The sequence below is a fragment of the Globicephala melas genome, chromosome 18 (assembly GCF_963455315.2).
Source record: "Globicephala melas chromosome 18, mGloMel1.2, whole genome shotgun sequence".
NCBI classification, from domain to species: Eukaryota; Metazoa; Chordata; class Mammalia; order Artiodactyla; family Delphinidae; genus Globicephala; species Globicephala melas.
In genome coordinates, this window is record NC_083331.1 from 16,209,809 (window position 1) to 16,232,208 (window position 22,400).

Here is a 22,400-nt window from a genome sequence, read left to right on the forward strand (position 1 = left end):
TCCTCCCCGCACCAGGGAGTCTGTGAAGGAGACTGGTGCCTGCCGGAGCCCGAGGGAAGAGAACGAGAACATCAGCTTCTATGAAACGTTGGCTGTGTTACAGGCAATACAGGGACTTTTGCGCAAATTATATAACTTAGTTCTCATAGTGACCCTCCAGGGTAGGTATTGTCGTCCATAGTTTACAGATGATGAAATTGAGGTGCAGCGAAGTGAAATAACTTGCCCTGGGTTCACTGAGTGAGCGGTGGAGTCAGAATGGGAAGCCAGGCTTAGCTGATGCCACAATTGAGACTCCGTATATGTAACTGTGTTAGATCCTTTAGGAGGATTATAAAATCTGCAGGTAAGGGTTTCCCTGGTGGCGCAGTGGTTAAGAATCCACCTGCCAATGCAGGGGACACGGGTTCGACCCCTGGTCTGGGAAGATCCCACATGCCGCGGAGCAACTAAGCCCGCGTGCCACTACTGAAGCCTGCGCTCTAGAGCCCGCAAGCCACAACAAGAGAAGCCACAACAAGAGAAGCCACAACAAGAGAAGCCACCGCAATGAGAAGCCTGCGCACTACAGCGAAGAGTAGCCCCGCTCGCTGCAACTAGAGAAAGCCCGCGCGCAGTAACAAAGACCCAGTGCAGCCAAAAATAAAATAAATAAATGTAAAAAACCACCATTCACTTTATAGCAGTACACGATATATACTCAATAAATATTTGTTAATCAATAAATATTATTTTTAAAAAATAGAAAGAAAATCTTCAAAAAAAAAAATCTGCAGGTAAGAGGTAACTAGTCACGGTGGGAGTAGTAGTTCGTTCGTTCCCTGAGGATGAGATGGCGTCTCTCCTATTCAGTCCCAGGTCCCCTTGGCTGACGTGAAGCTGTTCTGTGAGGTTTGGTTGTCAACTAATTTGACTTAGTGATCAAACTGTGCAGTACTTTGTGCATTCTGGATTTTAAAAGTTTTTGTTTATTCATTATATCAAATTTACCAGCCTATGAGGGGAAATTAAGACTTTATGTAGTTTTTATATGTTGTACAATAATATTTCTTCAAATAAATCTCTCCTATAAATTAAAAAAAAGCCACAAACGGCCCACTGCCTGACACATAGTGGGGCTCCGTAAATTCTTGTTGAATGAATGAGTAAATCCACTCAGATCACTGAAAACAGAGGTACAGGGAACTGAATTCCTATCAGTTTTCAGGAATCTCAGTGGAGGGTGGGCTGAGGGGATTTATAACTTACCTGGAAGGCCTTCAAAGTGCTAGAAGCTCCTGTAACCAGTGGAGGTAGTGGGGAGGGGTGTTAGACAATTGGAGTTGACTTTGGAACTGCAGAATGTGGATGAAGATGCAGGGGGACTCCAGTCGATGTGGGCTTTCTATCCACAAGGCTAGAACCGTGGGTAGGAGCCTGCCGTCTCCCAGGAGGATGTGGGCCTCACCACTTGCCCTCTGTTTGCCGAACTTTACAGATCTGGTCTCAAGAGACTGGAGGAAGCCAGCTTCCAGGCTTTCTGCCCAGAGGCAAATTTCCCTCTTCCTACAGTATGGCTGGAGATGTCCAGGGAGGCTCATCCAAAGCGGCAGGCTGTGTCCACTCCTCCAGGTCTTGTAAATTCCACCCTTCAAGCAGGAACACTACCAACTTGGTCCAGAAAAACCCTACAGAGAAAATCCCTTATGAAAATGCTCTTCTGAGAAACTGATTTGACTTATTTTTATTTATTTTACTTATTTTATATTGGAGTATAGTTGATTAACAATGTTCTGTTAGTTTCAGGTGTATGACAGAGTGATTCAGTTATACATATACATGTATTTATTCTTTTTCAAATTCTTTTCCCATTTAGGTTATTACAAAATATTGAACAAAGTTCCCTATGCTATACAGTAGGTTCTTGTTGGTTATCTATTTAAAATATAGCAGTGTGTACGTGTCAATCCCAAACTCCCAGTCTATCCCTCCCCTCAACCCTTTCCCCCGGTAACCATAAGTTTGTTCTCTAAGTCTGTGAGGAGAAAGTGATTTTAGACATCTTTGCTAAGAAAAACTTGGTTTCTGTTGAGAAACAGCATTGAGGCAACTTAAATTACAATGAAATAAGACAATGTCACCAGATTTTCTAATTGTAAATGAGAACCATCACTAAGCTTCTCATGTTTCCCTTTTTGCTTTGGCTTCTAGGAAATTCATCTGCAGCAGTTTTTCTTTATGGTTCGAGTATTTCTAGACTTTTTTTCCTTAGCCCTTGCATCACCTTATATAACTGTAATTTCAGTTGCTTCAATACCTTGTGGAAATAAAACAATTAAATGCAGACTAGTACGTGGAAGTGAAGGGCCTCCCTGTGTTCATCCGGGTGGAGTCTTCTGCGAAGAAAAGGGCAGTTGTTGGCCCTCCTGGGCACGATGGCCACTAGGTGGCACCAAAGCCTTCCCACAGCCCGTCTTAGCCAGGCGATTTGGCCTGAAAGCGTTTCTGTATAAGCATTTCTGGCCATTTCTTGGACTGTGCTAACCACGTTGAGAGCTGCTCCTGTCCAGAACGCACTAGCTTTAGTTCTAGGGTCTGGGCAAAGCTGACCTGAGGGAGTCTGGCTGGCTTCTTTCAGATGTTCAACCTATGAGATCAAATAAGGTGGGGCAGCTCTGAACCAGACTAGGCCAGCTGGGGGCTGTGCATCCTCCAGGGAAGCAGCTCCCCTTTCTACACCATCCAAGGCAGGGGGAGGTGGGACCCTCATCACACACAGAGAGTTTAGGGGGGGTGTTATAGGGGCGCAGGGAAGGGGCTTTTCAGCACCCCCAAGTGTTCTGGTGACTTCTGTCTGACGTGAACATCACCATTAATGTTTGCCTCTGTTATTCACTAAGAGAAATTGTCATTTAAAGCCATTTTGTATCTAGGCCTCTATGCCCAAGACTAGAAAACAGCCTTCAGTAGAAGCTGGAAGAATGTAATTCTATAACCTTTAAATTCAGGTTCTTGAACCCTCCTGAATCTATTTGTTATAATAATTGTGACAAAAGATGTTTCCTTTGAGAATCCATTTTTATTCATGCCAATTTCTCATGTTGTTTTCTCAAGCCTCTAATAGTATCTGATCAATTGTGTTTCTAGAGAATTAAAGAGAAGCGGAATCCTACAAATCAGGAGGGGGCATTTATGTCCAGACCGGGAGCGTGGTGCAACGTGGCCCAGGGCAGGGTGGGGAAGGCGACGAACCAGCTGTTCCCGCTGCTTGCGTGAAATTCAGACTTGGGGTCACTGGCCAGAACTGGTCATGACAGCGCTCTGAGGGCTCGGAAGGGAGAAGCTCTCTACAGTTTATCTGCTCTTAAAAATCTCTTCTAGGAATTCTATGTGTCTACTCAGGTGCCTCTTACCTGGTGGAATGGAGAATTCATTCATCTTCAGAAAGCCCAGTAGGGGGATAGGATGTACCTGCATTTCTCCTGATCCACAAGGGTCTAAAGAGATCAGCCATGGGTTCAAGGGTCTTCCCAATACAAGTAAACATTTGGCCTCACCTGGAAGGTGCTAGACGGTGCAGCCCAGCAGGCTTCCATGTGACCGCTCCCCTGTCCTCGGGTCTCAGGGCTCAAGCAGCAGCCAGTGCTACAACCTACCTTGTACTCCACACATCAGCCCCTCGACCGTCACAAAAGTCTCTTCGGTGGCTCACCACCCTCCCCCATGGGTACCACCCTCCCCCTCCCCCATGGGTGACCCAAGATGATTTCGGTAGGGCTCACTCTCCAGGTCCATTAGGGACCCCCGAGAAACATTTGATCTTTAAAGCAGATACTAGGTGGTATGTAGGGTGGGCCATGGTCAGACCGTGAGTAGTAATTTGGGGAGTCTTATGTGGAAAAGAGGCAAGTAAGGGATGGGCTGGGAACTAGACCAGGGCACTTACTAACACCCCTGCACCCCCAGGGCAATGTTAGGGGGAACTGCAAGGTCAAGGAGACGTTTTGTCCATTAAATAACAAAAAACTAGGGTTAAAGTCTAGATGTCCTCCATCACAGAGCCAAATCCAGGAGAAAAATAAATTTATGAGACAACCTCAATTTTTTTTAATTGAACAAATTTATTGAGCACCTACAGTATGCCAGCATCTATCACAATAATAATCCAAAAGAGTCAGGATCTACCAGTGGGTATCAGGAGCCCTCCTGGATGAGGACGATGCTAGCGGTAGGTCAGAAAAGGGAGCGATGCCCTCAGTAGTGTCTCTGTGACTCCTCCTCAGAGTGACTGCCGTCTGTGGGGAGGGGAGCATCTGAGTGGGGTCTGCGGTGGGCTTCTCTCCCCTTCTCCCCTTGTGTTATGGCGGGCATCTTGCATTTTCTGCTTTTGAAGGGGTTTGCTGACATCTTTTGGGGTCACTCAGTTTGGTAGACTACACTGTGCTGAGGCAGGGGTCGGTGAGAAAGGACGGGGGCAGAGTGCATCAGAGCTGTGCTCTGAAGCATCTGTAGGGGGTGTGTGTGAATATTCTGAACTAAGGGCACTGATGAGGATGAAGACAGGAGGAGCCGTCACCTGGCCGCGGGTCTACTCGTGAATGCCTTGGTGACTTTTGCTATCCTGAGCTTGTCTACTGCTCCCTGGGGCTGCGTCAGCACCCTGAGTGATTAGCGCGTTGTTTTGCATCATCAGCTACTGTCTGTGAGTCACATTTCCGGGCAGCAGGTGGACGGCCTTCTAGGCATCATCTCTGCGGAAAGAAGCCCCACGCTGCTCTGAGCCCTGTGGTTCTGTAGTCACCAGTGTGGCCCCTACAGTGTATTTTCTTGGTCTCGGGCACCACAGCAGCAGAGGGATGCAACCCTCTGTTCTTTATCGTTGACCGTGGCTGAGATCTCAAATCAATGTCAGTCTAGCACAGGGGTTGGCAAACTACGACCTTTGGGCGAAATCTGACCCTCCACCCGTTCTTGTAAAATAAATTTTCTTGGAACTCAGCCGCTCCCATTCATTTATATATCATAGGCTGCTTTCACACTATAATGACAGAGACTGTACGGCTGGCAAAGCTGGAAGTATTTATTATTTAGCCCTTTAAAAAAGTTTGCTCACTCCTGGTCTAGAATTATAGAAGACCATATTTTTTTTTTTTTTTTTGCGGTACGCGGGCCTCTCACTGCTGTGGCCTCTCCCGTTGCGGAGCACAGGCTCCGGACGCGCAGGCTCAGCGGCCATGGCTCACGGGCCCAGCCGCTCCGTGGCATGTGGGATCTTCCCGGACCAGGGCACGAACCCGTGTCCCCTGCATCGGCAGGCAGACTCTCTACCACTGCGCCACCAGGGAATCCCAGAAGACCATATTTTTATTTACTTAAATCAGAGCATAATATTGTAATTCGGAGTCCTGGAATATGCGGGATGTTCGGGGTAGGAGGTAAGGTTCTCATTACAGGGATGGCAAAGACTTGAGGCTTCAGCTCGAGTCTGATCGCTGGTAACGGCTGCCAGGAGGACTGTGTTGAAGAGGATTCTGAAGCTGTGTCTGGGCTGGTGTGGGCGCTTCCAGAGAGGTGTAAACGGGGCCGTGAGTCATTCAGGCAGGGAGCACCAGAGTGGGACGTAAGCAAGGCAGGCAAGTCTATGCTCTTCCCCAAAGGTATACAGCAACTAGGGACAGCTCGGCGTTGTCCCCGACGCCAGCACTTGGCACTGTAGAGGCTGGAATTGTAAACATACCCTTACTGGAGTGGGAGAGAGGTGAGATTTAAATACTGTTCACGCTGTGGCAGAAGCAGGCAATGGCGGGCAAGGCCAAGGTCAGGTTAGAGCTCCAGCTTTAATTAAGGCTCCTATGCACGCGTGCAGCAGTGTTGGTTCACGACAGCATTCTGTGTAAAGCTTCCCGCTTGGAGAAGAGGGGAGTGCATTTATTAACCTGTGCAATCAAAATGCCAGTTAAAAGTGTTATGAATTATTTAAACATGAAAAAGGGTGTGTGATGATGCATGTTTACTGGAGAAAGCAGTGCAAAATATGGTTCCTGTCATTTGCACAGATCTGTGTATGTATAGCCCTTGGATTGTGGTTTTAAAAATTGAAGCAACTTAAGAATACCCACTATGTCTAATAACCTACTGTTCTGTAACTCCAAGAACGATTCTTCCTCATTGATCCAGGCAAATCTAGGTAGCGGAGTCTTCTGTAGACCCCCAGCTGTTACAGTGAATGTGTTTGAAAGATGTGTGCAAATCTAGTTTTGGGAACTCAAAATCGTATTATAAATGCACTACAATGACTCCTTTCACTGTAACGGTACCTGGAAATTCTCAGGGCCACTGCTCCCTGGTAAGGTAAACAGAGATGGAGAATCCAGTAAGGTGGAATTATGCGCACTAATCTCTCATACAAGTCACTTGGAATCTTTCTCACATTCAACGTTTTTTGGCTTTAATTGTTTTTCCTTCCCAGCATGAAAAATTGTGAAATCAACTCCAGCTGACTAGGTTTTCTTTCCATTTCAAATAATTATATGAAGCATTTAAATAAGTGCACCAAACCATATCTCAAATGGAACTGAGTATTCAAAACATATATTTTATGCCTTAAGTTTGTTGAGAATTTATTTGCATAAAAATCCCAGTATATTTCCACTGAGCCCACCACCTTGCAGGTAACGGGTGGTGTGTCAAACGTGCTAATAACGACCCCGTGAGACAGATAATTAGATTCCGGAGGACCTGGGGACGCGGGGCCGAGAACACGGGTGGCGTGCAGACCCCAGAGGGGCAGGGGCACCTGAGCCTGTGGGTCTGAAAGACAAGAGTCGGGTGTGTTCAGATGTAGAATTCCTCCTCCACGTCGTTGTCCGCGCCTCCGGCCAGCACTGAGGGTGGCAGGACGCCTCTGCCAGTCTGCTGGGCGTCGGGAGCATCGTAAGGGAGTTCTGGGGGTGACTCTGGGAGCCAGGAGGTGTCGGAACCTGGGGAAGTGGTGACAGCTGTGGCCGAGGAGCTGGAAGGCCCGTTGGTGAACAGAGGGAGGGCAGCCCAGGAGGCCTCTGTGGTCACGCCGCCCCCAGTGGGCAGGGGTCCTTCTCTGGAAGCCCTGCGCTCTGACCAGAGGCTGCTGCATCTTTCGGAGGGGAGCAGTGTCTCCACGGGGCTGCAGAACCTGCTGGGTGCAGAGTATGCAGAGACCACGGACAGGTCGGAGGAGGAGAGCCGCAGCCCCGTGTCCACGTCCGTCTCCTGGGCCCCCTCTAAGTCATCGATGGAGAGGAGGTGGCCGTGCCTCCGCTCCGATGCCCTCTGTCCCGGGCCGTCTGTGTTTGCAAAGCACAGTGGTTCAGCTGAGGAGGCCGGGGAGGGGTCTCCCGTGGGCAAACAAAACAAGGACTTGCTTCTCTGGAAAGGCCAGGGGAGGCTGGGAGGGCTGCCGGCTGGTCTGGCCAAGTCCTGCGGCTGCCGGGTAGGCAGGCCTGTCTGGCCGAACCCCAGGTCTGAAGTGTCCATCGGGGGCTGCGGGCCGCTGCCAGGGGTCTGGCTCTGTGCAGCGGCACTCGGAGAAGGCGTGGACCCAGCCTTCTGCTCTGAGGCGTGGTGAGCTCTGCTGGGTTTAGGGCACTTCCTGCGTACCCTCTGTGCCTGCAGGGGGAAGAGGGCATATCACATCAGTGCAGGACTGGCGGTCACCGGGGACGGGGATTCCGCTGTTAACAGAACGTGAGACACATTTCCTGATGACTGGAAACTTCTGGCAATGTCTCGGCAATAAAGCATTACCAGAAATTTCATTCTCCAAATTCTAAAGCAAAGACAGAGGTAGCGGAGCTTGGGGGAATACAGATCAGACTTCTCAGTCTGAGCAGACATCCCCAAACCCAGGGGGAGATGCAGTCCCTTGTCACGACAGGGAACGGTACGTCTTCCAGTGCACACGCAAGGATGCTCAACAGATTAGCCGCAAGCATGAGGCCTGGCTGAGCAGGAGAGGGGAGACAAGAATTACCATTCAATGCAAGAAGGTTGCTTGAAGGGTTTATCTCCCTCCAACCAAAGCCCCACTGTTTGGAAATACTACTGACGGCAGCATGGAAGGATCGGGATGGGACTTGACTCCAGTGCACGTGTGAACATCAGAACACAGCCTAGGGGTGGCCTACGATTCAGGGCAGTACATCTTCAAAGAGTGCAGGGCTATCAGGAAATTGGCATTTATTTACTTGCTCTAAGGAACTCCACGATACTCCTCTATTTTGCCTTTCAGAAACTGTATGGGAAAGGGGGCGGTTGACTACTGACTAACCCTGTGGATGCCCCACAGGGCTTGGACAAGCAGTTTCACCCTTTAACACTCCGCCCTGTCCTCCTAGTCTCCCTGACCTTCCCTGCAGCTCTGCAGGAAGCTGTTTCTGCTGCACAGAACTGGGGCTTCACTTCCGATTCTCATGCACCCCTGGGGCTGCTGCTCTCGGGTTCTCCCCCTGGTCTGGTTCACCAGGCCTGCAGGCCAAAGTCTGGATTACTTACTACCCAGATAATGGATCTGGGGACAGTGGGTCTGGCTCTGCTCTGTATAGGATTACCTGATTTATGAATCCCTGCAACAAGAGGGCTGAGTGCAGTTTACTATAAGGGCTATTTCCTAGCACCCAGCAGGCTACGAGACATTGGCTCTTCCCTGGACAGGCAAGTCCCCCACCTCCCTGTTAGACAGGAACCTGGTTTTTTCATAGCCACCTGGGAAATTTTATTCAATGCAATATACTTATTTGTACCTATTACAGGTAAAGGAGGAGACACTACAATGAGGACTGTCCTCAACCACATGAACCTTATATCTCATTGACAGGATCGGAGACAAAAAGAACTCAGACAAGGGCGTGTGAAGACAGGCACAATACTAGGCCGAAGAGCGAGAGGCCGGGCCTGCCCGCGGGAGCACAGGAGTCTTCAGTGGGAGGTGGCCGTGGAGATGGGCGGCTGTCGTCCTAGTGGGTGGCACGCGTGGAGAGGAGGCTGTGCTGGAGAGAGAGGCCAAGACAAACGGGCTGACTGTTGGCAGGTAAGCAAGGGAGTTGCAGGGAGTGGGGAGCAAGCAGCTCGGCTTGATTACAGACCAGGTGCCTGGAAAGCAGTGCTGTAGGTCAGCTTGGGGATGGAGTCTAGCGTTGGTCAAGGAGACCCTGACCGTGTGGGTAAAAAATCCACAGACTTATCCTTCTGCTGGGGCCGTGTTCACTCATTATGTTTTTTTCTATAGGACCATTCCTTTCACTGATTTCTTAGATCTTTTTTTGCCTAATTCCAGATATCTCTTAATCCTATAAACAGACCGACTGACTCATTGTTTTTCAATCAACATTAACCGAGAGTCTTTTAAGCGGAGCTCCTCAACTGGTGTGTTTAAGCTTTGCCTGGGTTATAAAGGTGTGCTGAGGACTGATCTCTGTCACCAGCAGCCTCTCGTACCACAGAAATATTATCGTTTCCTGTGTGCTCTGATGTGAAAAAGGTCTGGAGGACCAGGCACAGATAATTTTGAATAAGACACGATCTTAGCCCCCCACAATTAACAATACAACGGTCAAGTGTGATAAAGTGAGCCACAATGATAAAGTGAGCGGCGATATAATGGGGGCGTTTGGGGCACCAAGGGGGGAGGGGTTGATTTTACGAGGGGGTGAGGCAGCACGGGGAGAGGGTAGAAAAAGCTTGCCTTGAAGTCATGACTGGACAGAATCTTGGAAGTGGAAGAGGGGTTTGTCAACTGGAGGGCAGTGGGCGTGGCATGGAAAGGCACACAGGCACAGAGGCAGCCTGAGCAGAGGCTGGGGGCATGAACCAAAACAAGAGGCGAGCCCTGAGAAGTGAGAGGAGCCTCATCGGGGCGTGCTGTTGTGTGCGCAAGCTCCCTCTCCCTCTGTATACTTTTTCAGATTCTTTTCCATTTTGGTTATTACAAGATACTGCGTATAGTTCACTATGCTACACAGTAAATCCTTGTTGTTCATCTATTTTATAGATGGTAGTGTGTATCTGCTAATCCCAAACTCCTAATTTATCCATCCCTCTTGCCTTTCCTCTTTGGTAACCATAAGTTGTTTTCTATGACAGTGAGTCTGTTTCTGTTTTGCAGGTAAGTTCATTTGTATCATATTTTAGATTCCACTCATATGATATTTGTCTTTCTCTGTCTGACTTAGTATGATAATCTCTAGGTTCATCAATGTTGCTGCAAATGGCATGATTTCATTCTTTTTTATGGCTGAGTAATATTCCATTGTATGTATGTACCACATCTTCTTTATCCATTCATCTATCGATGGACACTTAGGTTGCTTCCATGTCTTGGCTATTGTAAATAGTGCTGCCGTGAACATTGGGGTGGATTTATCTTTTCGAATGATGGTTTTCTCTGGATATATGCCCAGGAATGCTGGATCATATGGTAGCTCTATTTTTAGTTTTTTAAGGAACCTCCATACTGTTTTCCATAGTGACTGTACCAATTTACATTCCTGCCCATGGTATAGGAGGGTTCCCCTTTCTCCACACCCTCTCTAGCATTTATTATTTGTAGACTTTTTGATGATGGTTAATCTGACTGGTATTAGGTGATACCTCATTGTAGTTTTGATTTGCATTTCTCTAATAATGAGCAATGCTGAACATCTTTCCATGTGCCTGTTGGTCATCTGTATGTCTTCCTTGGAGAAATGTCTCTTTAGGTCTTCTGCCCATTTTTTTGATTGGGTTGTTCGTTCTTTTGTTATTGAGTTGTATGAGCTGTTTGTATATTTTGGAGATTAATCCCTTGTCAGTTGCATTGTTTGCAAATATTTTCTCCCAGCCTGTGGGTTGTCTTTTCATTTTATGATTTCCTTTGCTGTGCAAAAGCTTATAAGTTTGATTAGGTCTCATTTGTTTACTTTTGCTTTTATTTCTATTGCCTTTGGAGACTGACCTAAGAAAACATTGGTATGATTTATGTCAGAGAACGTTTTGCCTATGTTCTCTTCTAGGTGTTTTATGGTGTCATGTGTTATATTTAAGTCTTTAAGCCGTTTTGGGTTTATTTTTTGGTATGGTGTGAGGGAGTTTACATGCAGCTGTCTAGCTTTCTCAACACCACTTGCTTTTTTCCATTGTATATTCTTGCCTCCTTTGTCCAAGCCTAATTGATGATATGTGTGTGGGTTTATTTCTGGGGTCTCCATTCTGTTCCATTGATCCATATGTCTGTTTTTGTGCCAATACCATGCTGTTTTGATTACTGTAGCTTTGTAGTGTTGCCTGAAGTCTGGGAGGGTTACTGATCCTCTTCTTAATCCTCAGTCTCTAATTCTGTGTGTGGGGGGTGTCTTTGTCCCCGTGACCTGCTGTCTTCCTGCCCAACAGGCTCTGTACAGCATAATGAAATTCTCAAGCTGTTCTGCTAAGGGTGGTTTAAGGAGCTGAAGGTCAAGAGCAGCAATTACGGAGATTTCTGATGGTCTAAATTATAGATTCTTAAAGAATATGATGCAAAATGTTTTTAGTACAGGTTATAAGATATGGTTCTCATAAAGATCACACTCTACAAGGCCATTCTACTTGCATTTTATGTGCATGGGGACCTCACTGAATATGGCAAGGAAGGTGCTGAGCCAAACTCGTTCCTCCTGGGGTATGACCCACTCACCAGGGCTTGCTGCTCTGTGCTCCAGTATCCCCTGAACTCCCAACCCAGCCATTCTGACTCTGTGCTGTACTGCTCTGGTTAGTGATCCATCTTCTCTGCAAGGCTCTGTGCTTCACGAGGGAGATCCTGCTCAGCACATACCCTGACCAGTACCCAATACACAGCAGGAACTTAAGCATGAATGAAGAGTCACAGCTCTGGGATGGGGTCAGGAGTGGCCTCAGAAGGCCCATGTGTACCTGGGAGGTGTGACAGCTGAGTGGCTGTTGAAGAGACAAACCAGTTTTCTCAATCATTTGAGTTTGGCTAAATAAGAGAGAAAATAAGTCATGAGGCTCTTTAGAGAAGGAAGTCCTCAGGTACAGAGGCTGCTTCCAGTGGGGGGACAGTGTTTATTAATTAAGAGGTCTGTCTTATTTTTCCAAAGGGCTGAGTCCCTTGGGTGCCCCAGTAAGTATGTACCACCCTGTAACTTGCATGTTCAGAGTCTTATTCAAGGGGCATGCTCTGGGTGAGTATGCTTGCAGTCAGAATCTGCCTGAAAGAGGAAGCCTCTGTGAATACTGCTCCATGAGAAGCAAAAGGCCAAGGTTCCAACTTGAGGAACTGTTTGGAGACATCTGAAGCTTTCCACTGTCAGAGACAGAGCGGTGTTAAATTAGACTCAAAATCAGGAACAGCTAGCAGAGGACGCATCCTTGGTGGTTTTGCAGAGATTTTCATCACTGTGCTCTTATTTTTTTTACTGCATCGTGAAGGCAGGGGTCCAGATAAATCCTAATATCTTCTTTGAAGAGAGGTGGTAGCCAGTGTTTTTCACTGGAGGGGTGCCCACGTGCACCGTAGAGGTGGCTGCTGGGCAGGTGGGATTCCAGTTGGCACAGCATTGGCCGGTGATGATGCAGGATCCTGGGGTGGGGAGTTGGAGGAGGGTGGCTGCGAGGCTTCACAGCCCCTGCTCCCGGGGTCTGCCCAGGGCTGCTGTGCCGGTGGGATGTGCCTGCAGCAGATCTGGTGGTTTTCTCCAGCTCTGCCTGGAGGCAGAGAAGTCAGCTTCTAAAAGCAGGGTCTTGTCTGTCTAATGACAACTCACATATGCAAAGGATGGCCCTGCTTTTGGTGTCCTTCCCATGGCGATGGCTCTATTTCTGATCTTTCCTGTCTGCCTGTCTGACTTGACCAGGAACACTAGAATCTGAGAATGAACCATCAAAGATGTTTCGAGAAGCTCTTCCCCAGTGGACTTTTCCAGAGTGAAACAACACTCTGGAAAAGCCTCCTTCCTCCCCCAGCTTTCGGCTCTCAGGGCTGCCCCTCGGGAGCTTCTCCATGCGACAGCAGCAATGTACCTTGAGGATGGCTTCCTTTGCTTCTCTTTGAAGCAGTGCGGGCTAGCTGACTCACTGGAATCCAGTAGTTCCCTCTTTGCTGTTTATGGAACTTTCCCTAAGGAACACAGTAGCATTACATCAATGACTCTGCCTAAAGGCAACCAGCCAGGGAGATCTGGTTGTGTCCCTGAAATCACCAAAAAGCCGAAATGCAGTAAGTGACCCATGAGCTTCACATGGAACTTCGAGCCTGGGCAGTTTGCAATGGAAGGAGTAAAAAGGCCTTTTTCAAGGATCAGGGTGTCTCAACAGACACATGGATAGAATCCCTAGGAAGGGTGATTCTGTCCCTGACCCAGTAAGCCTGTGCAGTGTCTCATGGGTCGATCATGGTCAGGGCATTTTCTCTCACCCTCACACCTCCTCTTTCCAAGAAAGGTCATTTCCTCCTGTTCTGTCCTGGGCAGAAACACAACCAGTGTGGCACTGTCTGTTATGCAGTGAGCCAGCAAAAGACCTTTTAACCCAGGGACTAATAAGAATTAGGGGCAGTCTCAAGGAAATTGGGCAATGGGTTCACATGAGAAACCAGATTTTTGTTCTAAATAAAAGCGTCGTATTTTGCTTCTCCTTTCACTGTCCTCTGGATTAGGTTTCATATACCCACTAAGAGTACTACCCCCAGAAAAAGCCTATGTTGTCTTCAAAAAAATTTTTTTAATTTAATTAAAATTTTTATTGAAATATAATTGACATATAACATATATTAGTCTCAGGTGTACAACATATTATTTGTATATATTGTGAAATGATCACAATAAGTCTAGTTAATCCATTACCACATATAGTTATGTTTTTTCTTGCAATGATAACTTTAAATCTACTCTCCCATCAACTTTCAATATACAAAACAGTATTGTTAACTATAGTCACCAAGCTGTACATTAAATCGCTAGATTTATTAATTCTATAATTAGAAGTTTGTACCTTTTGGCTTTTTTTTTCTGCACTGTGCAGCATGTGGGATCTTAGTTCCCTGACCAGGGATCAAACCCTGGCCCACTGCAATCGAAGTGCAGAGTCTTGACCACTGGACCGCCAGGGAAGTCCTGGAAGTTTGTACCTTTTGATCACCCGCCCATAACCACCACCAATCTCTTCTCTGAATCTATGAGTTAGGTTTTTTATTGTTGTTGTTTTAATTTCACATATAAGTGAGATCATATGCTATCTGTCTTTCTCTGGCTTATCTTGCATAATGCCCTCAGGGTACATCCATGTTGTCACAAATGACAGGATTCCACTCTTTTTTATAGCTGAGTAATATTCTACTGTGTGTGTGTGTGTGTGTGTGTGTGTGTGTATACACACACACCACATCTTCTCCATTCATCCACAGATGGACCCTTACCTTAGGTTGCTTCCATGTCTAGACTATGGTAAATAATGCTACAATCAACATGGAGAGTGCAAATATCCTTTCAAGTTAGTGTTTTCATTTCCTTCAGATAAACACACAGAATTAAAACTCCTGGATCATATGGTAGTTCTATTTTTATTTTTTGAGGAACCTCCACTCCACTTTCCGTAGTGGCCACACCAATTTACATTCCTACCAACGGTGCACAAGGGTTCCCTTTTCTCCACATTCTCACCAAGACTTAATATTTCTTATCTGTTTGATAAAAGCCATGTAACAGTTATAAGGTGGTATCTAAACCACTTTGTGGTTTAGATTCTCATTTCCCTGATTATTAGTGATGTTGAATATCATTTCTTACCTGTTGGCCATCTGTATGTATTCTGCGGAACAATGTCTATTCAGACTTTCAGCCCACTTTTTAATCAAGTTGTCTGCTTTTTTACTATTGAGTTGTATGAATTCTTTATAATATTTTCTTCCATTTGGTAGGTGGCCTTTTCATTTTGTTGATGGTTTCCTTTGCTGTACAAAAGATTTTTAGTTTGATATAGTCCCACTTGTTTATTTTTTGCTTCTTTTGCCTTTGGTCTTGGTGATGATAATTTCGATTTGACACCAAAAACAATCTCAAGGAGCATACCACCTATGTTTTCTTCTAGGAGTTTTATGGTTTCAATCCTTGTGTTCAAGGCTTTCATCCATTTTGAGTTGATTTTTGTATATGGTGTAAGCTTTCTGGTAGCATCTTTAGGATTCTCTACGTATAATATCATGTCATCTGCAAACAGTGACAGCTTTTTCTTTTCCGACTTGGTTTCTTTTTATTTCTTTTTCTTCTCTGATTGCTGTGGCTAAAACTTCCAAAACTAAGCTGAATAATACTGGTGAGAGTGGGCAACCTTGTCTTGTTCCTGATCTCAGTGGAAATGCTTTCAGTTTTTCACCACTGAGGACGATGTTGGCTGTGGGTTTGTCATATATGGCCTTTATTATGTTGAGGAAAGTTCCCTCTATGCCTACTTTCTGGAGGGTTTTTATCATAAATGGGTGTTGAATTTTGTTGAAAGCTTTCTCTGCATCTATTGAGATGATCATATGGTTTTTCTCCTTCAATTTGTTAATATGGTGTATCACATTGATTGATTTGCGTATATTGAAGAATCCTTACATTCCTGGGGTAAACCCCACTTGATCATGGTGTATGATCCTTTTAATGTGCTGTTGGATTCTGTTTGCTAGTATTTTGTTGAGGATTTTTGCATTTATATTCATCAGTGATATTGGCCTGTAGTTTTCTTTCTTTGTGACATCTTTGTCTGGTTTTGGTATCAGGGTGATGGTGGCCTCATAGAATGACCTTGGGAGTATTCCTTCCCCTGCAATTTTTGGGAAGAGTTTCAGAAGGGTAGTTGTTAACTCTTCTCTAAATGTTTGATAGAATTCATCTGTGAAGCCATGTGGTCCTGGACTTTTGTTTGTTGGAAGACTTTTATCACAGTTTCAATTTCATTACTTGTGATTGGTCTGTTCATATTTTCTATTTCTTCCTGGTTCAGTCTTGGAAGGTTGTACCCTTCTAAGAATTTGTCCATTTTATTGGCATATAGTTGCTTGTAGTAATCTCTTATGATCCTTTGTTTTTCTGTGGTGTCCATTGTAACTTCTCCTTTTTCATTTCTAATTTTATTGATTTGAGTCCTCTCCCTCTTTTTCTGATGGGTATGGCTAAAGGTTTATCAATATTGTTCATCTTCTCAAAGAAGCAGCTTTTAGTTTTATTGATCTTTGCTATTGTTTTCTTTATCTCTAATTCATTGATTTCTGCTCTGATCTTACGATTTCTTTCCTTCTACTAATTTTGGGATTTGTTTGTTCTTCTTTGTCTAGTTGCTTTAGGTTTAAGGTTAGGTTGTTAGAGATTTTTCTTATTTCTTGAGGTAAGACTGTATTGCTATAAACTCCCCTCTTAGAACTGCTTTTGCTGTGTCCCATAGGCTTTTTTTTTTTTTTTTTTGCGGTACACGGGCCTCTCACTGTTGTGGCCTCTCCTGTTGCAGAGCACAGGCTCCGGATGCGCAGGCTCAGTGGCCATGGCTCACGGGCCCAGCCGCTCCACGGCATGTGGGATCTTCCCAGACTGGGGCACGAACCCGTGTCCCCTGCATCGGCAGGCGGACTCTCAACCACTGCACCACCAGGGAAGCCCCCATAGGTTTTGGATCATTGTGTTTTCGTTATCACTTGTCTCTAGGTATTTTCTGATTTCCTCTTTGATTTCTTCAGTGATCCACTGGTTATTTAGTAACATATTGTTTAGCCTCCACGTGTTTGTGTTTTTTGCAGTTTTTTTCCCTGTAATTGATTTCTTATCTCAGAGCATTGTGGTTGGAAAGGATGCTTGACATGATTTCAATTTTCTTAAATTTACTGAAGCTTGATTTATGATCCAGGATGTGATCTATCCTGGGGAATGTTCTGTGTACACTTGAGAAGAAAGTGTATTCTGCTGCTTTGGGATGGACTGTCCTATAAATATCAATTAAGTCCATCTGGTCTAATGTGTCATTTAAGGCTTATGTTTCCTTATTAATTTTCTGTCTGGATGATCTGTCCATTGGTACAAGTGGGGTATTAAAGTCCCCCACTATTATTGTGTTACTGTCAATTTCTCCTTTTATGGCTGTTAGCATTTCCCGTATATATTGAGGTGCTCCTATGTTGGGTGCATATATATTTACAATTGTTATATCTTCTTCTTGGATTGATCCCTTGAACATTATGTAGTGTCCTTCCTTATCTCTTGTAACAGTCTTTAAAGTCTATTTTGTCTGATATGAGTATTACTACTCCAGCTTTCTTTTGATTTCCATTTGCATGGAATATCTTTCTTCATCCCCTTACTTTGTCTGTATGTGTCCTTAGGTCTGAAGTGGGTCTCTTGTAGACAGCATATATACAGGTTTTGTTTTTGTATCCATTCAGCCAGTCTGTATCTTTTGGTTGGAGCACTTAATCCATTTACATTTAAGGTAATTATAAATATGTATTTTCCTATTGCCATTTTGTTAACCGTTTTGGGTTTGTTTTTTTAAACATCTTTATTGGAGTATAATTGCTTTACAGTGGTGTGTTAGTTTCTGCTTTATAACAAAGGGAATCAGTTATACATATACATATATCCCCATATCTCTTCCCTCTTGCATCTCCCTCCCACGCTCCCTATCCCACCCCTCTAGGTGGTCACAAAGCACTGAGCTGATCTCCCTGTGCTATGCGGCTGCTTCCCACTAACTATCTGTTTTACATTTGGTAGTGTATCTATGACTGTGCCACTCTCTCACTTTGTCCCAGCTTACCCTTCCCCTTCCGCATATCCTCAAGTCCATTCCCTAGTAGGCCCGTCTTACCCCTAGGTTCTTCATGACCTTTTTTTTTTTTTAGATTCCATATATATGTGTTAGCATACAGCATTTGTTTTTCTCTTTCTGATTTACTTCACTCTGTGAGACTCTAAATCCATTCACCTCACTACAAATAACTCAACTTTGTTTCTTTTTATGCCTGAGTAATATTCCATTGTATATATGTGCCACATCTTCTTTATCCATTCATCTGTCGATGGACACTTAGGTTGCTTCCATGTCCTGGCTATTGTAAATAGAGCTGCAGTGAACATTGTGGTACATGACTCTTTTTGAGTTATGGTTTTCTCAGGGTACATGTCCAGTAGTGGTACTGCTGGGTCATATGCTAGTTCTATTTTTAGTTTTTTAAGGAACCTCCATGCTGTTCTCCATAGTGGCTGTATCAATTTACATTCCCACCAACAGTGCAAGAGAGTTCCCTTTTCTCCACACCCTCTCCTGCATTTATTGTTTGTAGATTTTTCATCATGGCCATTCTGACTGGTGTGAGATGATATTTCATTGTAGTTTTGATTTCTATTTCTCTAATGATTAATGATGTTGAGTATTCTTTCATGTGTTGGTAATCTGTATGCTTCTTTGGAGAAATGTCTATTTAGGTCTTCTGCCCATTTTTGGATTGGGTTGTTTGTTTTTTAGATATTGAGCTGCATGAGCTGCTTGTAAATTTTGGAGATTAATCCTTTGTCGGTTGCTTCATTTGCAAATATTTTCTCCCACTCTGAGGGCTGTCTTTTCGTCTTGTTTATGGTTTCCTTTGTTTTGCAAAAGCTTTTAAGCTTCATTAGGTCCCATTTGTTTATTTTTGTTTTTATTTCCATTTCTCTAGGAGGTGGGTCAAAAAATGATCTTGCTGTGATTTATGTCATAGAGTGTTCTGCCTATGTTTTCCTCTAAGAGTTTGATAGTGTCTGGCCTTCCATGTAGGTCTTTAATCCATTTTGAGTTTATTTTTGTGTATGGTGTTAGGGAGTGTTCTAATTTCATTCTTTTACATGTAGCTGTCCAGTTTTCCCAGCACCACTTATGGAAGAGGCTGCATTCCTATACACTAATGATGTAAAATCTGAAAATGAAATTAAGACAACACTCCCACTTACCACTGCAACAAAAAGAATAAAATACCTAGGAATAAACCTACCTAAGGAGACAAAAGACCTGTATGCATAAAATTATAAGACACTGATGAAAGAAATTAAAGATGATACAAATAGATGGAGAGATATACCATGTTCTTGGATTGGAAGAATCAACATTGTGAAAATGACTGTACTACCCAAAGCAATCTACAGATTCAATGCAATCCCTATCAAACTACCACTGGCATTTTTCACAGAACTAGAACAAAAAATTTCACAATTTGTATGGAAACACAAAAGACCCAGAATAGCCAAAGCAATCTTGAGAAAGAAAAACGGAGCTGGAGGAATCAGGCTCCCTGACTTCAGACTATACTACAAAGCTACAGTAATCAAGACAGTATGGTACTGGCACAAAAACAGAAATATAGATCATTGGATTTGTTTCTGTAGGTCGTTTTTCTTCCCTTCCTCTTTTGTTCTCTTCTCTTGTGTTTCCTGTCTAGAAATGTTCCTTTAGCATTTGTTGTAAAGCTGGTTTGGTGGTGCTGAATTCTCTTAGCTTTTGCTTGTCTGTAAAGTTTTGATTTCTTTGCTGAATCTGAATGAGAGCCTTGCTGGGTAGAGTAGTCTTGGTTGCAGGTTTTTCCCTTTCATCACTTAAAATATATCACACCACTCCCTTCTGGCCTGCAGAATTTCTGGTGAAAAATCAGCTGATAACCTTATGGGGATTCCCTTGTATTTGTTGCTTTTCCCTTGCTGCTTTTAATATTTTTTCTTTGTGTTTAATTTTTGTTAGTTTGATTAATATGTGTTTTGGCGTTTTCCTCCTTGGGTTTATCTTGTATGGGACTCTGCACTTTCTAGACTTGGGTGACTATTTCCTTTCCCATGTTAGGGAAGTTTTCGACTATAATCTCTTCAAATATTTTCTCAGACCCTTTCTTTTTCTCTTCTTCTTCTGGGACCCCTATAATTCAAATGTTGGTGCATTTAGTGTTGTCCCAGAGGTCTGAGAGACTGTACTCTTTTCTTTTCATTCTTTATTCTGTTCCGTGGCAGAGATTTCCACCATTCTGTCTTCTAGGTCACTTATCCATTCTTCTGCCTCAGTTATTCTTCTGTTGATTCCTTCTAGTGTATTTTTCATTTCAGTTATTGTATTGTTCATCTCTGTTTGTTTGTTCTTTACTTCTTCTAGGTCTTTGTTAAACGTTTCTTGTTTCTTCTTGATCTGCACCTCCATTCTTTTTCTGAAATCTTGGATCATCTTTACTATCATTACTCCGAATTCTTTTTCAGATAGATTGCCTTCTCTTCATTTAGTTGTTCTTGTAGGTTTTTATCTTGCTCCTTTGTCTGCAACGTATTTCTTTGTCTTTTCATTTTGTCAGACTTACTGTGTTTGTGGTCATCTTTCCGCAGGCTCCAGGATCGTAATTCCTTGTTTCTGGTGTCTGACCCCTGGTGGGTGAGGCTGGTTCAGAGGCTTTGCCATTATCCCCTTGACAGGGGGTTTGATTGGTGTTGTGGTGACCACAGCCTGCACTGGATATTGAGCGGGGCCTCCCCTTTGCTCTGTGGTTGTCACTGCCCTGTCAGGGGCAGGGTCTGCTCCCTAGTTTTTGGAGTAGAGGCCCCCAGATCTGTTTCTTAGCTGTGTTTCTGATCTGCGGTGTGAGGCAGGTGGGACTGGAGCACTCCCACTGGGATTCAAGCCACTGAGTATTCCTGCTCTGGAGCTGTTCACCTGTGAATGTGCTCTGTTGTGCCCCCTTTTGCCCATTGTGCGGACTCACAAAGTACACTGTTGTTGACACTGCTTTCAGTCTGCCCTTACTGTGGGGATGCTGGCAACTGGCCCTGGTGACTCTCAGGTGTTTTCAGCAGATCACTGGTGCAGATACACTGAGGTCAGGTCCCAGGACTGCAGTAGTCATGCACCTAGACCTGCTGTGAGAGCTATAGAGGCAGCTCAGACTCTGGCCTGGACCAACTCACACATGTATGTGCCCACAAAGCCCACAGCTGCTGAAGCCAGACCCATCCCAGCTGCAGGAGAGCTTGTTGTCCTTTCAGATGTTTCACAGGTGCTGAATTTAGGAAGCTGCCAGCAGAGATGTAACTCTGTGGTTCGTGCAGCCTTGAAGAGCGATTTCAGCTCTTCTTCCTTAGTCACACGGCCCCTGGGGCTCAGGTGTGGTTTCAGCCCCACCTGTGAATATGTTCTTCCCACTGGAGTCTGCTCCAGAGGTTGCCGGAGCACATGAGCCTATCAGGCAGAAAGGAGCTGAGGCAGTGATTGGGGTGAGCAGGCTGCATAGGTGGGAGGGTGCTAGGGTAGGGACTGGAACATGCAAGCCCATCAGGTGGCAAGCAGGGTGAGCGGGTCACCCAGGCTTGCACGGGGGTTGCAGGGGAGGTCATGGCAGGGGCGTGTGAGCTGGCTCTGGTGGAGCCCTCCCTAGTGCCCATGGAGGCAGGGGCTGGTGTGTGAGGAGAGAGGATGTGATGGTGGCCCTGCCCTTTGCACGTCACTCAACCATGGTGCTTCTTTGTTGTGGTGGTCTGGGCTTTGTCCACGAGCATTCCCAGTTGCGGAGCTCCTCACTCCTGTCCCCACAGTCTGTCTCCTTACAGCCAACATTGGTCTCCCCCCGGGTCTGCTCTCCAAACCTCACATTCCACCATCCAGCCCCCACATGTACTGGCAGACACCTGTCTCAGGCTGGGGCATGCAGGACTGTGGCATGGACCATCTGTGTAGGTCTCACTCTGTCCTATCACAGACCAGCTGCTGGGCTCTCCTCCAAGCCCCTGAGGCTCCCTTCTGTCCCAGCTGATCTTCCAGGTGGTGAGGGGGCTTCCCCAGATGCGGGAACCTCTCTTTCAGCTCCCTGCCAGGGGTGCAGGTTGCATCCTGTTTCCTCTCCTCTTCCTTTTACCTTATTTCTTTCATCCTACCCAGTTATGTGGGGATCTTTCTTGTCCTTTTAGGTGTCTGAGGTCCTCTGCTAGTGTTCAGCAAGTGCTCTGTGAGAACTGTTCCATTTGTAGATGTTTTCTTGATGTGTTTGTAGGGAGAGATGAACTCCACGTTCTCCTACTCTCCCTCCATCTTGGAAAGCTCCCCCCAACTCTCTTTTTTTTTTTCTTTTGTCCTGCCGGTTATGTGGAGGTTTTCTTGGACTTTTGAAGTCTGAGGTCTTCTGCCAGCATTCAGTAGATGTTCTGTGTGAATCATTCCACTTGTAGGTGTTTTCTGATGTATTTGTGGGAGGAGGTAAGCTCCACCTCCTACTCTTCTGCCATCTTGATTCCTCCCTCCAAAGTCTTATAGTTTTCAATGTATATATCACTGATCTTGGATAAATTTATTCCTATGTATTTTATTCTTTTGATGCAATTGTAAATGGTGTTTTTTAAAATTTCTTTTTCTGATAGTTTGCTATTAGTGTATAGAAACAAAACAGATTT

The 22,400-nt window shown here is 45.1% G+C and overlaps 1 protein-coding gene and 1 long non-coding RNA gene across 3 annotated transcripts in view; one reads left to right on the forward strand and one right to left on the reverse strand.

Annotated features, from left to right (window-relative positions):
- The window catches only part of LOC132593858 (uncharacterized), a 116,047-nt gene that overhangs the window by 39,982 nt on the left and 53,665 nt on the right, over positions 1-22,400 (forward strand). For both annotated transcript variants that reach the window (XR_009559804.1, XR_009559805.1), the window contains one exon: positions 8,831-9,043. This is a non-coding gene — a long non-coding RNA (uncharacterized lncRNA). The remainder of the gene's footprint in view (positions 1-8,830; positions 9,044-22,400) is intronic.
- The window catches only part of FAM124A (family with sequence similarity 124 member A), a 108,558-nt gene continuing 90,174 nt past the window's right edge, over positions 4,017-22,400 (reverse strand). Inside the window, exon 4 of the mRNA XM_030882377.2 lies at positions 4,017-7,623. Coding sequence (XP_030738237.2) covers positions 6,814-7,623 — 810 coding nt within the window. The 3' untranslated portion in view covers positions 4,017-6,813. The remainder of the gene's footprint in view (positions 7,624-22,400) is intronic.